The 16,018-nt window shown below is 39.0% G+C and overlaps 1 protein-coding gene across 2 annotated transcripts in view; it reads right to left on the reverse strand.

The window, feature by feature from the left end:
* Nucleotides 1-4,657: 4,657 nt before the first annotated feature.
* ST6GALNAC3 (ST6 N-acetylgalactosaminide alpha-2,6-sialyltransferase 3) overlaps nucleotides 4,658-16,018 on the reverse strand; it is a 213,652-nt gene continuing 202,291 nt past the window's right edge. For both annotated transcript variants that reach the window (XM_027649218.1, XM_027649219.1), the window contains exons 4-5: nucleotides 10,542-10,649; nucleotides 4,658-8,367 (exon numbers count right to left, since the gene is read on the reverse strand). In XM_027649218.1, coding sequence (XP_027505019.1) covers nucleotides 8,181-8,367; nucleotides 10,542-10,649 — 295 coding nt within the window. In that variant the 3' untranslated portion in view covers nucleotides 4,658-8,180. The remainder of the gene's footprint in view (nucleotides 8,368-10,541; nucleotides 10,650-16,018) is intronic.

Below are 16,018 nucleotides of genomic sequence, written 5' to 3' on the forward strand. Positions count from 1 at the left end.
CTCTTGTCAACGTTGGAGCTGCAAGCAGAGATTCACACCTTTGCATGAAACGTGATCTCTCTCACAGCCCTTCAGCCTTGCAGGGCTCTCTCAAGCATGTGCTGAATGTCCACTCCCAGGGCTTTCAGTGACCTGACCTTTGACACTGCTACGTTCTGAGACACTGCCTGAAGGATGTACCCTTTATGGATAGGATCCAGTGGACCTTTTCCACATATTTCCACTCCTGTGTTCATTTTGTGCATGCAAAGTGTTTGAACGCACAAACAAAATCATGAGTTATTCTAAGTGTAGGTTTTGTGGCTGAGTTTACATTACTGAATATGTTTAGGACAGATGCCTTAAAACGTCTTTAAAGTGTGTGCAGCTGATTTATAATATTTTTGAGAACAGAGATATTTGTTTCCTTGAGTTCAGTGAACTGTCAGGTATTATTACAGAAGCACATACATAAACAAGAATAAAAGTGTTTTGCACAAAATCATGCATAAATTATGTCAGACAATTGGAAAACCATATACATTTATTCATGTTTTAAAATTACCCAGGCACAATTTTGCAAATACATGGAAGCACATTCTCCAAATGAGAGCAAAAACTAAGTAACATATAGCAAGAAAAAACACATGGCAGAACATCTAAAATAAGTACAAATAGTATGAAAGTTTTCTAGGTCTACAGTGATATCTGCTATCAATACACTTGTCAGCATTACGAAAAGGCAACCAAAGAATACATGTAATAAATAGTGTAACATGAACTGCCTAAATAAGTTTATGTTAACAGCATATAGTAGGAACTGTCTAAGAACAGAAGAATGCTTGTGCACTGTATATATATGCACATATGCATGTATACACAGATACAACTGCAAGGCCGCAAGAAAAAAAATACCCTGGGAAAATGATGAAGGGAATTTTTATGTGTCCTGCACTACATAAAAACAATGCATGCATTAGCAAGCACCCAGCATGTTCAGGATAAAATTACATCCACAAGCAGAATCACATTAACTCTTCATCAAACAAAGCACTTTCCAAGCCGTACCAATGCTGGATCACTTTGTCGTATATCACACTCCTGACTTATGGAGCACATTTGGATGGTAATTTGAGGAAGAGTCAGGAGGCCTTGATTCCCATGACCTGACAGGAGGAATCAGATCTCAGATTTGAAAGAAAAGTACCCATGGAAAAAAACCAAAACAGGCAAAGCTTGAGCCCAAAAGGTAGTCTAGTGGGAATTTCACTTTCACATGGGAGAGTCCAGTACAGTGGCCTCAATAAAAGAGCTTTAGTTTGTGTGATGGAGTGTTCCTGAGGATGTGAAATAGATTCTTTTTGGATGGATCCAAAAGATGTGCTCCAATCACTAGTGGCATTCAGCCCATGGGACCAAACTAGGGACTGAGCACAGTGTGGACATCAGGTCCTTGGCACCAACAGTTTCAGGCTACAGATCCAATCCAGCTGAGCTAATTCTTTGCTAACACAGACACAGGGTTTGGAAATACACAGAATAAACATGAATCAACAAGCATTATAACCTGTATTTACCATGTAAATTGATCTTAGTTGTTCTTTCTTGCCACTACCTGGAAAAAAAGGACCTTCCCATATAGACACACACAGTGTTTGCACATGTGTGTGCGTGTGCCTGAGTATGAGGAGGGGACAGATGCTCAGCCAAAAGGGCAAGCAGCACACAATTTCTTTTTCCAGTGACCATCCCCAGAAATACTATTTTCAGCAGCAACAATGTGAAAAAATCTGCAGGCATCTTAGCCAATCTTCTACATGTTCAATTCCCGTTAAAAAGATACTGCCACAAATGTAAAAACTTTGGGATCATTGCCCCGCCAACATCCTGGCATTATCTGTGTCAATAAAGTCGTTCCTGGTGCTACACTCTGATGGGAGATTTCTTTAGAACAGAACATAAAATCGTGACTGTGAGTACCGGAGTAGGGTCACAAAAGCAAGTTGAACTATTTCTGATAATCCAGTGAAAAATGTCAAATTTAGTAAATATTTCCCGACTGGTTTCAACAATGTATTTGCTGGCAGCTGCTAATGGCACTTACAAGGCTCCAGCAAAGTGCTCTGGGCAACACATGATATGAGAGAAAGAAAAAGCACTACTTCCCCTGCCTGAACAAAGTTTACATAAAACTTACATTATTTATTATATTGGAGAATAAAATGTGTAACATGCTATCATGCATAATACATGACAAGAACATGCATTAATTCAAGTTTACAATCTTTTTATGGCCAGTAAATCAGAACAGCAGAGGCAGATGCTGATAGCTGCATATCTTGAGGAATTCCCAGAAATAGCAGCAAGCAATCAAAAAAAGATGTGAAATCAGCTGTTTAAGACACCCATAAAATAGTGACTCTTTGTGAGTTAATCACACAAACAATAACAAAACTCAGTGATATCTTTTCTGCTCCATTCAAAGGAAGTGAGTTCAGCACGTGAGGTGAGATTGTGCCCCAAGCAAACCATGCTGCTGACTGGAAAGAACATCCCTGCTCTGACACCCAGCACTCCTCATTCACCACATTCCCCACTCCTCTGGCCCCACAGAAAGGGAGGACAGGGAGGACTTTGTGCAGCTCACAGGCTGCATCAGTCAGCTGGAAAATGCACTTCTCCAATGGGGCTGGAAAGGGCCCAAATCTTCAGCTGGGTGGGGACCCACGAAAGCTGAGGGAGGAGGCCCAGCTGTGCCTCACACATTATTAGGGCTTCCACAGAAACCCTGTCTTTCAATGGAGAGAGATCTTTTCTTCCTCCTTCAGGCCCTTTTAGAGAGTTTGCCCATGAGACTCTAATCCAGAACAGACATGAGACTTCTGTAGCTTATGCTATACAAGGCTTCTCTGTCTTTAGCTATACATCACAGAAATAGCCAGAAAAACATATATGAATCTGGTGGCTGGCTATTTAACATACCCTTCTTCACTCCCCTACAGTTAAGACCCATTCTGTGCACCCTCTCAGGAAAGAAGGAACAGAATGAGACACATCTACTGAAAATGAAACACTTCCTCCTCAGGAAGGAAACACAGGAAACACAGGCCTTTTTTCAGTAAATACATGACTGCTGTACACAGGACATTGTAACACCCACAGACAGCTCCTGTGTGATCCTTTGGCACTAACACAGTTTCACTCCTGTGGTTACCCTAAGGTTCATCAGCAACAAGCCCGAGGCTTGCTTGAGTACAACTAACAACACACTATTTCTGAATACATGCAGAAAAGAATGCCAGCAAATTATAAGCATCAATATGTAAAGTGCTTCTGATTTTCTACTTACTAAGGGTACCATCCAGTTATAATTCATGAGAGATTACTTATTTCATTCTTACTTACCTGGACATGTCTTCTGGTTGGGCACCTGTGCTCTGCTGCCAGCTATCTGTGTTTGGGGTCCTATTTCTGTCCAGCCCACAAGCAGGTGAATAAAGAAAGGCCATCAGCATCGGCCCTCCAAGTGTTGGATGGGCTTCTCTTTAGTAACTCTGCTATGCATTATGTGCACGTGGTACTTCTCAGACAAAACACTGCTTACCTCAGTACCCAGGAGTGCAGAGATTTTAATGGGATAGGTGCTTTATTCATGAACTCGCCAAAGTGATTTCCATTAGTTATGAAATGAGTCCTCAGAGATTCCTAAATCAGTGAAAGTTCAGATAATTTGTGTCAGGCTGACACCTTCATCCCTGGTGTTGTTTATATAGAAATATTTAACAACACTGAATTTGCCTCTATTTCTTCCTTTAAAGGGTGTGCTTCCCCATTGCTGATAAATCCTACTAGAGAGAGTAGGACAATTATTCTACAGAGGAGCTGAAGGCATTTGAAGAAACCCAATACTTTAGTAAAGTATTTCCAGGAAAGATCAATGGGTACTCCTCGCCTGAAGTACTTTAGGGGCACTTTTTAGTAGTTGGAACACCATCTGCTCCTAAGTAGAACTCTTCATCAGTCCTTCCCACTTACTGATGTAACTGATAGGAGCAGTCTGCAGATGGAGCCTCCCAGCCCAGATGGAAAGGGAATTTGGCTGGATACATAGACTAATTTTTTGCTTTCTGAGAAGAGGCCTTGCTATAAGCAGAAGAATGTGATCTGGACATCTAATGGGGATGAAAAGATTGTTGTGGCAGTTTGGAAAGAAAAGTTTTTTATGTTCACAAAATCCCAGAATATGCTGAGTTGTAAGGGACCCACAAGGATCACTGAGTCCAACCCTTAGCCCTGCACAGGCCCATCCCCAAGAGTCACACCACAGGCCTGAGAGTATCATCCAAATGCTTCTTGAGCTTCACAGCTTGGTTCTGTGACCACTGCCCTAGGGAGCCTGTTCCAGTGCCTAAACCTCCCTGGACACAACTTCAGGCCATTCCCTTGGGTCCTGTCACTAATTACCCTTGAATTAGTAATTAGCCAGTCAAAAAGATAATTTTTTTCTTATGCAAGTTTCTGCTCCTATTTAAAAGTTTTTACTTTGAAAAAAAATCAATCAGAAGATAATGCCACATAAAACATAAAATATATTAAAATTTAAATGTTCAAACCAAATGTTAAAACCAAACCTACAGCACACCAAAGAATAAATGCTTTTCTTTTTTTTTTTTTTCAGAACTGTACTAAATTCCCCCAAATTGTAAAAGAAAACATTTGTTGACTACTTAGCTGACTGATGGCCAAAAAAGCCCAAATTATTTGTAAGTATTCCCCTATTAGCAGCAACGTGAAGATGCATTTTGAAAACCTCAGGTAAACTCCCTGCTTGTTTTATACACATGAGTAGTTGATTAAAATAGGGCTGCTTGAATGAATAAGCAATTAGGATCTGATTACATTCAGGTAAACTGTAGTAGGTTTTATCTTAAAGAATTAATAAATGATTCTCAGCTGATGTCTTAACTGCTCTCAGAAGGTGAATCATCAAGGTCCCTCACTACGCAGCCAAGTATCGAGATTCTTTCTTCAATACCACAGATTTTTAACAGATTTTGACCAAGCAATTTCTTTGCAGAATCATCTTTAACAGAGTGGTCACAGTTCCTTACTCATATAATAAAACTAATGTAAACATGCATTTCGTTTATGCTAAAGACAGCTTCATTTAAATAAGGGAAGTGATGTTCATTTACTCTCATGTGAATGAAGGCTGCTGCTACGTTTCTAAAGTGGATCTGCTCTTAGTGCAAATCCAGGCAGAGAGCAACATTTTACTTTGCTCTGTGACAACTGCACTCTAATGGTGTTCTCCATTATGTGTACATTTAGCTGCTCTTAGAGCTGTATTTTTCTTAGCTGGCCTTTGTGATATTGTTTCATGCAGCATGCAAGCACTCTTCAAGGAGCTTTGGGACGAAGCACATATTTTACAACAGTTTTACAGTTAATTGGTAAGTGTTAATTATCTGAAAACATTCTCAGGCTTAAAAAAACACCTGAACACATGAACACAAAGGAGGCAGAATCCTGATGCTCATTCAGGAGAAACAGTTCATGAAGAAACTTCCATGTAAGTCTGTCCAGCCCAACCACACATCCATGGGCAGCACTTTCATAGCAGTTTTCTATTAACCCAAGGACCTTCTAAATACAAGTTCAATTTGACTGATGTTCTCCCTTTCAGCTCCTCTTCCCTGAAGGGAGCTATAGGATTTCCCAGGCTGCCCTGTACAATATGTGTGGAACATTCTCCCTAGTTCTGCACATCCTGCATTCTTCAAATCCTGCATTACAATTATTTTATTAGCTTTCCACATATCCAGCCATCCATCTGAACTGAAAAGATGCATATGCAGATGGTGAGAGATTTAGACCACTGACTTTTGCTACTACAACTCTTCAACCATCCCTAGCCCTTTCCCCTTTTGATTTCATCCCATGCTATATTAGCTTACAACTGATATTTAACTCCAGAGACAATGAACAGCCACTTCAAATTATTTGCCTATTATACCACTGCCTGTAGTTTTCAGACATTTTGGGTACGTCTCTTGCAAGGCATTATACAAATAAAGTGAAAATAGGAATATTCATCTCAACGGCTTACAAGAAAGTCACACAAGAAAGGGAGTAGGAAAATACTATGGTTCTCCTTTTCCAAACAGGAAGGTGAGACATCAAATCATGCAAGAAGTCTGGGACAAAGCCTGTATTTAAATACAGATGTTTATCCAGGATCATAAGCGTGGCCCCAGCCTTTGTCTGACAGCCACCATGAATACTTAGAGTACACTAAAGTAAACAGTGAAAGCTGAGCTATATTAAAAAATAAAACCAGAAAGCTGCATTTAGAGTAGAAAACAGAAGGGGCAACAGAGATGATATCCTGGCATCACGTACCAACAGGAACAAGAAACCAACAGTCAGGAGGAGGAACAGTGGTGAAGAGATTTCCTCCCCATTCTAAGAGTTGCAGCTGTTGATGACAGAATATATATGCGATGAACATATAAAATATAGATTTATATATACAAATATACAATAGGAAATAGTCAGTATACAAATACTTACATGTAAAAATAGCTTTTTACTTTCCCCTTTTCATGATTTACAAAAGCGTACAAAGTTTCCTGTTGGTTAATGTTTAAGTAGTGTGAGTAAACCCTGTGTGAATTGTTCCACACGTAATTCCTTCAAGTGTTCACAGTATTGGCTATTACAGTGTTGAATCTGACATTCCAGATGTTCAAATATTCATAGGACACATTCTAAACTTAAAGCATTAGTTTAAATACAGTTTAAATAAAACTCACATGTGTAGCTGAATTATGGTCATATTACAATTGAGTTCGCTGCAGTTGAAAACTTTCCATGACAGTAAGCTTGGGAATACATATTTAAACTAGAGATGAGTATATTTTAAAATTCTTGAACTGCCTCTTGATGTGCAGCTAATGCTGTGAGGTGGGGAGTTCTTTCAACTTCATCTGAAGCAATGCAAGCTGAGACAACCCAGTATTACAAATTATCCTCAGTAGGAAAGCGGATGCACAGAACAATTCGCCATCAGATCCAGACATGCTGTCACTTTCTTCAAATACCCAACAGACAAGAATAAATGACAGGTACCATTGTTTTTGTGTTAAGAATAAATGATCTGTAGCATTCTTCATCAGGAAAGTGCTTTAAATTAAATTAAATTAGTCCTCACAACTCCCTTGTGAGGTAGATAGACACTATCCCTGTTTTTAAAGCTGGAGAAACTGGAGACCTAAAATAAATTATGATGGCTGCATGGGAAATACTGTCAAAATACTGTTATTTGGATGTTGGAGCAACTCAAAGGCATAACTAGAGTAAATGTCATGAGACACCTTTTCACTCATGGGTTTGGTACAGCAGACTTGGTACAACAGCCAAAGGTTCACCATGGGCTGCAAAACACAGTCTTTTCTGAGTGCCATGCTGCTGGAGCTAAACAGTGGGACAATGGCTTCAAAAAGTACAAACTGCGTTGCCCCAGGTGGTGCAGCTTGACCAAGGCAGAAGGAAGCTGCATTTCAGAACTTACGAATTAATCAGGAGCCTGGAGCAAGCAGCATCTTCTCATGCAAAAGTTGTGAACAGTTCAAGAACCATGTTTAGCTCATCTCTAATTTTACCATATATTCAAGTGCTCACATGTATCAACGTATTCAGCTGGTTTTGGTTGTTTGTTTTTTTTTTAATTTACTCACTTATGGACCTTGGAGGTCTATATTTTTCCTCATATTTCTCTTGTTGAAAATTTCTGCTAATACTAGAAAGGAAACTAGTGCTGCAGTACTGCCAATGAGCTATAAATACTAATTTTAAATATCTGAGATGATGGACAAGTTTCAAAGGATGACCACGTTCTCTGTGTGCACCTGTATATACAGGAAATCTCCTCTGTATTTAACTGATCCTGCCTTGAAGTAAAATCCAGTTAAAGTATAAAGTGCATAGTGTGGAGTAAAACCCTAAGAAATAACAAACAATGTGTCTACCTTCCACAGATGATTAATTTTGCTTAGCAGCTGAACCATCACCCTCTTTGCCTTCTGGTTTTTAGTTTAGTGTTACCCAGGCTGAGAAAGGCCAGCCAGATGTAAGCAAAACTACTGTAAACTGAGACATTTTTGTAATATCCTGTTAAGGGAGAGTTAAGAAAACCAGTATCAAGACACTGTCCAGTTGGGATGTGTAAATATTATTGTTTGCTTCTTGGCCCATTTAGCAAATACTTTCTTCTCCGTAATAAACCTATGGCCTCCATATGGAGCGTTTTCGTGGAGAAAGTATTCCTCACACTCATCTCTTCCTGGCTCGTAATAGTGGTAGGGAACTTTACGAAAGCCTTCTGACCTAGGGGAAAAAAAAAAAAGATATACTTAAGTATTATTTTCAAGAAATACATAAATATACACTGCACCTGAATAGAGGATACAAACATCCTGGATTGTATCAGCAGTAGGGTGGCCAACAGGACTAGGGAAGTGATGGTCTCCCTGCACTCAGGACTGGTGAGGCCACACCTCGAATCCTGTGTTCAGTTCTGGGCCCCTCACTACAAGAAAGACACTGAGGTGCTGGAGCTTGGCCAGGGAAGAGCAATGGAGCTGGGGCAGAGTCTGGAGCATGAGTCCAAAGAGGAGAGGCTGAGGGAGCTGGGGGTCCTCAGCCTGGAGAAAAGGAGGCTCAGGAGTGACTTTATCACTGCCTACAACTACCTGACAGGAGACTGTAGCAAGGTGGAGGTCAGGCTCTTCTCCCAAGTAACAAGACGAGAGGAAACGGCCTCATGTTTAGACTGGATATTTGGAAAAATTTCTTCACCAAAAAGGTTGTCAAGTGCTGGAAGAGCCTTCCCAGGGAAGTTTTTGGCTCCCCATACCTGGAGGTACTTAAAAGACACGTAGATATGGCACTTGGGACATGGTGTAGCACTGGACGTGGCAGTGCAGGGTTAACAACTGGACTCCATGATCTTAAAGGTCTCTTCCAGCCAAATGATTCTGTGATTCTATGACTTACCTGAAATCCTTTCCATACATCAGCACTTGAGTTCCTTTGCTAAACTGTGTATGGGCTTTCACGATTTCTATGAATTTTCCTATGGAAAATGTAGCTCAGTGTGTCTCTCAGCATGCACTGATCTCAACTGTCAGTAAGAAGCTGATGGGCTGGCTCTCATGGGTACTGCATATTTTGTTTAACCTGGGAGAACTGAGTCCACAAGTCTCCATCTCTAAGCAAAGTCTTCTCACTGGATAGTCCCAGCTGTTGAAACTGGTTCTCCAAATGGCTGCATAATCCATTATAAGTAGGTAATGCAGTCAGAATTTCAGCTTTAAGGAAAGCCATCCTTCCCTGCTGCCAACAGACTTAAGTGCTATCATGCTGTTGACTGGTTTTACATCAGGGCTATGCAATGCCAGCCTGGCTTGGCTCTGAGGACAACCCCAGTCCTGTCACCCCTCATCTCGGGGCGCCTACTGCGTTTTCATAAACAAAGAACAACATATGTTCACTCCATCTGGATGACTCCATCAGTGAGATCTGCGAGTTCTAAAAAGCCAGTCTCTAATGTTAAGATATCCTAATTAAACAGCTGTGACTCAAATTCCATTGTTTGTTTGTTTGTTTGTTTTAGGGTCTGCCAGGAATGAGCCTCCCACTGCAGTAACACGGAGCATGGAGTGAGGATCTGCACAAAGACTCGACTCGAGGAGCTGAGGACCCACTGGACTGGTTACATGCCATACTTGAACCAGCTTGGATACAGAAGAAGAGATGTGTATATACTAGTATCACCCATTATTCCTGCTTTACTGAACAAATGAGGAATAGTTTCATTTTATATTTTTCTACCATACACTGTAGATGAAAGCATTTAATGTGGACTTTTGAAAATTGCGTTTAGAGTTAGACTTCTGACGATGTGATTAATCCATTGTCACTGTAAGGTCACTAACGGGAGCTGGCTGGAATTTATGTCACTTTATGGTGATAAAGCTCACAGGACTTGTTTTATTATCTAATTAGAAACCTCTACTACTCAAAACAAGCCATATATAACCTAGAAAGTTCAAGTAAGTTGCTCCATGGTGGTGAAATGTAATTTCAGGTAAATATCCTGGGCTAATCGGGTTTTTTTCACTTCCAGGTGTATTTGGTATTCAGAAAATAATATATTAGTTTTGCCTCTATAGGTTTGTTTTAGCAGGGGAAGTAAGTACATTTTTCTCAGAAGAGTATGAGCATACTTTGTTTCCAGCTAATTCAGAAACTGCGAAAGATCTTTGATTAAAAATAGTTCCTCGTGACATCTGATGTTAGATTTTGTAAATGTTTTTATTTTATTAACAGTAAATGCCATATCAGGAGTGAATATGCTGACAATACTGTCACATCAATGCAAAACACTGGGAAATGACTGCCTGATCCATTTTTTGGATTTATGATATTAAAATCAATTGTGAAATTTTGACAAGACATCAGAATTGTAGATGCATGAAAATAATTTCCTGTGATCTTACTTGCAGTAGGTGTCATTTATCATCCCATAGACGTGAATTCCATAGCAGGCATCCATAGCCAAAATTAAGGTAAACCAACCCGTACTGAGATATGAACCTGACTGGACTCTGTAAAAATACAAATACACAAAACAAATTGCAATGAGAAATTATCAACACTTTATCAAAGCAATATAATCTATTGCCTGGGACAAAAGGCATTAAGCAATTTGACAATCTGTCAAAACCATACAATTACTTTGAATTATTTATAGATATGCTCTCATTCTTCCCAGCCTGGGGCCTCAAGCTACTGTCCACAGAAAAAATACCATGTTAAATATCCGGAGTCAAACGATGCATCTCCCCTAAGACAAAAAAAAAAAAATTATTTTCACATCTGAAAGACAGCAATTAGTAGGGTTTGTAAAATGACACAAAGTTCACCAAAATGCAAACTTACTGTCAGAATTTGTGCTGTGTGGATGTGGGTATGCACCATCCTCTTCTGCAAGCAAAATCTTAATTTGCAGTGGGCTATCCTCAACTTGACAATTCACACAGTAATGAAACTTTCATGGATATTTTGACAGAAAACCATCTAATACCAGGTTTTGAAAACCAAAATTCTGTGCACACCCCTTTACATAATTTTGCGTTGTCATTCTTTGAGATAACATAGCAGAGAGCAAAACACAAGAGGATAGTGCCCAGATTGATAGTCTTGGCTCAAATAACTCTTCATGTTAAATCAGTCCAAAAGTATTACCTGCATGAGTGAGAAAAATTACATGCGTAAGGTTTTGGCTCACAGATTGGCTATGTGAGCACTGTTAATCACAAACCAAATCCTGTTTGCTCTACTCAAGCAAATGATACCAATTACTGGGAGTCAGAGAGTCACCCATACAACCTGGGCATGCGAGACTCACTGCTTTAAAACCTCATGAACAGTAAGAACACAGTTAGCTCTCACTGCTTGCAACTTGGTTAAAGTCCAGCTTTGTGTATATATTGCTTTCAGTTTGACTCAAATCAATGGACATAATTATCTTAAAATTATAAAAAACTTGCCCGATTTCCAAAGAAAGATATAATGAAAACCATCTTAATAGAGTACCATCTTAATGGAGCTGGGTGTGAGTGAGAGGAGGGGATGTATCAGCTTTCTGCCACAACTGTAAGCCCTCAGCCTTTGGGCATGGTAGGGAGCAATCTGTTCTGCATCGTAAGTTAAAGTAGCCTAAGGTTTGCACACCATTAAGTTTTGCTGCCAAAGAACTCCCAAGTAGACCTGTGTGCTAATCAGTTATTCCCACCAACAAAATCTTCTGAAAACATTTCCATCTTGGGGTAGGAATAAAACTTTGATACAGGGGGAAAAAGAAAATCCTGTAGCAACTTATCCAGCCTATAAACCCCAACGTTCCTGTGAGAAAGATGAACAAACCTCAGGTGCTTCTTCCTGGTTCAGAGTAAGAACATGCTATGGTCTCCTGCCTCCCAGGTAAATATGCCAGTCAATGGCTTTTGGCTCAGATTCTGTGTTACTTCCTTGCTCAAGTTGAACTAAAGACTAATTAAGACGATGGGTGAAAAAGTAGTTGTACAACCTTTATGATGACATTTACCTGGCACATACAGGTCTGAGATTCAAATCCCATCTCTGATGAATACCTGTTATTATTGATAGTAGAAAAACTCCTAGAGCTTTACATTCCTAAAGAATCTCCAGTACGCTTCAGTTTAAATAAACCTCAGTTTTTTAAGTGAAAAACCATTACCTCAACTCCCAGCGCTGAGTACCCTGAAAGGAGTTAAAATATTCTTTTCCTTGCTCTTATCTGTTATCCTACATCAGTGAGCTGGTGTGAACTTCTATCCCTACCTTTCCCAAAACGTCCTTTTGCTCTGGGAACTACTTAAGTATGTTTAGCTGCTTTTGTAAAGGACCATAGTGGAAGCAATAAATAAAGGGTTAACTTAAACTGAAGAGTGACAAGGGGGAACCAAAGGCAGGGTGTCAAATCCCCATGTTTCCTTAAGTGGATACCAACTATAATTGTGCTTCTTTACTTGACACCTTTATAGCCATGAAACTGTACATCTGTTTATCTGCCCCACTAGGATCTTCATGTCTTTAACCAGAATGTTCTGCTACTGTCCAGCAAAGAGAATTCCCAACCCAATCCATGTTATATCAGAGTAACGTTCTGCCATGATAAAAGGCTGCACTGCTTCTAACTTGCTTTCTGCTCTTGCCCCAGGAAAGCACTAGTCTTGAGCTTTTAAAGCCTTTTAGAATCATAATAACCATTTATAAGAACACGATGAAGATCAGGACCCTTCCAATAATGGAGGTTTATTGGAGAGCACTGTATTGACAGTAGCATCTGAAATTTGCTATACTCAGGAGGAAAAAGGAATTTTAAAAAAGAATTAATCAATATTTCATGTCCTGTTTTAACACTATTGGACCTTAGTCCTCTCATCTATATACTGCACTGGCAGGATAAATAAAAACAGCAGAGTGAGTTCCCAGGTACCTTTCCTGGGAGATGAAGTACATGACAGAATACAGATTATATACTTTAAAACAAAGCACTTACATTCATCCCATTTTTTCCTCTGAAGACACACAGGGATACAAGGGAATATACTTGAGCAGTGGGGATTCTGGATGATTTGGTAACACCTTAGAATTCAATCTGATACCATAAACATACTTTCAAAAGCCTAATGAAAGCAGTATTAGAAATGTGAAAACAATTTTAGCTGTCCCTAAAAAGCCATAAATCTCTGAATACCTTTTAAAATATCATCCCATAAAACTGTAGTGCAAAGCAATGTCTCAGCCCTTGCTATTATGCTAACACTGCACTCAATTTCTCTCTCTACAGGAGAGTTTTACATGCTTTTTGGCCAGGGATTTTTGAGACTCATTAGAAAAGACTTCCTCTTGTTACTGTAATTGCATTCAAATTTCAAATTTTACACACTGAAAAGAAAAAAAATTCCTTTATTTATGTGTAGCATAAGGCTGTGTCACTGTACAAATCTGAGGGAAGGACAACATTAATCCCAAGACAGGGAAAACAGGATTTGGTTAAACATCATCTCTAGAACTACAACAGGCAGATCTATTGTGATATATGTGTGTGCAACAAATCCAAAATTGTTTCCTATTGCTCACTGTGACTTTTTTTTTTTAATAGTGTAAAATTAATGGGGCACCAAATCCAGGCAGGAAATTGTCTCAACCGCTCAGGAGAAAATAATGCACTATTTTTCAAGAAATGCATTTTAAAAGATGGCTTTGCTTTCAAGACATGATTTACAGCTGGGTGCAGCAATAAAAAGGCAATGCTCACAAAAAGTTACTTTGTTTATCTTAAAAATGAAAGCTTATTTTGCATACTTCCTACTTTATTAAGATTCTTAAAGAAATGTCAATTATTGGTTGTAATTCACTCTGCTATATACCATCTAGCATTTCAGAAAAGTACATAGGCATATGCTTAACATTAAACACATGAAAAGACCAGTGGAATCAACTCAGTGAAGATGCTTGAAACGAAGTATATGCTTGCTTATCTTGCTCTTAGTGAAGGTTTAAATGATTAAAATGTCATTATTTAATCCCAGAATATAAAAGTAAGCTCCAAGATTAACTTGAAACTGTTTCAAGTCTCAAAACACAGAATTTGCATTTTTAGTAATGCCTTCCATAAACTACAGCAGAAAGAACTCACTGCAGTTTCTCACAACATGTTAAAAAAAGAGAGTTGCCTTCTATATTTTAGAAGAAAAGGGTAAAAGGTGCTTTTAGGATGGCCACAGTCATAATGTGTGGCACATAAAGCTTTAATTAAAGATTAATTTTAAATAGAAGCAGTTAGACAGGGCTCTTCAGCTTTAAATTTCCAATACTCCACAAAAAGCAGAAGAAATTGATATAAAGGAGATGGAACAGAGAATGCCCCATAAAAACATTGGCAACCAAAATTCATCACCTTTGACATCTATAACCATGCTTTGATTTAGGCTAAATGAAGGAAAAACTGGTTCCTTCTGTCACCAGGGGCAAATGGAGGAACATAAAGTATTGTCTCAGTGATCAAGGCCAGGTGAGTTCAAATCAGGTAAAAATTTTGTTGTCACTCGTGTTTGGATTTCACCAGGAACTTCTATTCTTTGTTCAATTGTTCCAGGATTTTTTATGTGCACAATCAATTTTAGCTCTACGGTTCAATGGACTGTAATTTCCAGTGGGGACTTCAGTGGTAAAAGAATAAAAATGGAAAAAAAAAAAAAAGTTTGTGAAGGCAGAGAAGATCTGAAGACAAATAAATGCGTGTCAATCTGTTTGCAGAAAAGAATTTAGAAGTCTATTTTTTAATTCTTTCGGGAGAAACTACAGATCACAGAAGGTCAATTAAGACTGTTAATTAAGATAAAACCCGAGAAATTTAGTACTTCAAAAAGCTATTAATTAACAGAGAGCTCACCAAAAGCATTAGACAGACACTTTTCCTTTTTCACTTAATTTCAAAATATTGCAGTAAAGTAAAATTCAACAACGACAGATTGAAATGACAAAATTCTCCAGGCCAATTAATTGACAAAAAAATTTATCTTTTCATAAAGGCTGTTTATAGACTCTAATCCTCAGATGACTCTCCTACCAAACTACTGAATCAGCAGCAGCTTTATTTGCAGCAGCTTGTCAGGCCTCTTGATTAATAAATAAGTATAAATAAGAGTATTGGTCTAAACAAACTAAGATACCTGAGGAAGCATCTCTGAGTACAGCTGCTGAACAACTCTTCTGCTTTGCCAAATTAAACATCCACATTTCCCAAGTCTCAGTTTTGGTCTATGCCTTCCTCTTCAAATCAGAAGCAGATTTGTAGATGACGGATTAGAATGAGCTGACAGACAAATGCACCACCATGAAGAGAAGAGCAAGGCTCTCACCTCTCCTTTGAGGAGCACATACACTTGTCTCCAAGTGTAAAAATCCAGAAAGCTGGTTTTTGAGAGGAGAAAATGAAGTACATTTGGTAGAGAGGAAGGGTAAGACTCTAAATGCTGAAGAATATTGGCACTAGCCTAGATTTATTTCTGTTTTCTCTAAGACTCAGTGCTTTGTTGCTAATTATTTCATTACATACTTTCCGCAGGAAAAAACAGCACAAGAACAGCAATGAAAATGCAAGCACAGAGAATTGATTTCACCTGGTAAAAATGGTTGCTATTTCTGCCTTATAAAGATACCTGTTAGGCAGCTGTTTATCATCATTATTTTCCCTCCTTTGTACGTGTGTGTGTGTGTGTGTGTGTGTGTACACACATGTGCTTGCTTTGCATTCCACAATGATGCAGGACATCTAATAATGAACAGCCGTGCCCCTCTAGCACTGAGCAGCCTGTCTCACACATTCAAAAGCCCCCATCGTGCTTCAGGTCATTTCTGAAGAGTGAAACATTTATAAATG

This window comes from Corapipo altera, unplaced genomic scaffold (assembly GCF_003945725.1).
Source record: "Corapipo altera isolate COAL_440 unplaced genomic scaffold, ASM394572v1 112, whole genome shotgun sequence".
In the NCBI taxonomy this organism is placed as follows: Eukaryota; Metazoa; Chordata; class Aves; order Passeriformes; family Pipridae; genus Corapipo; species Corapipo altera.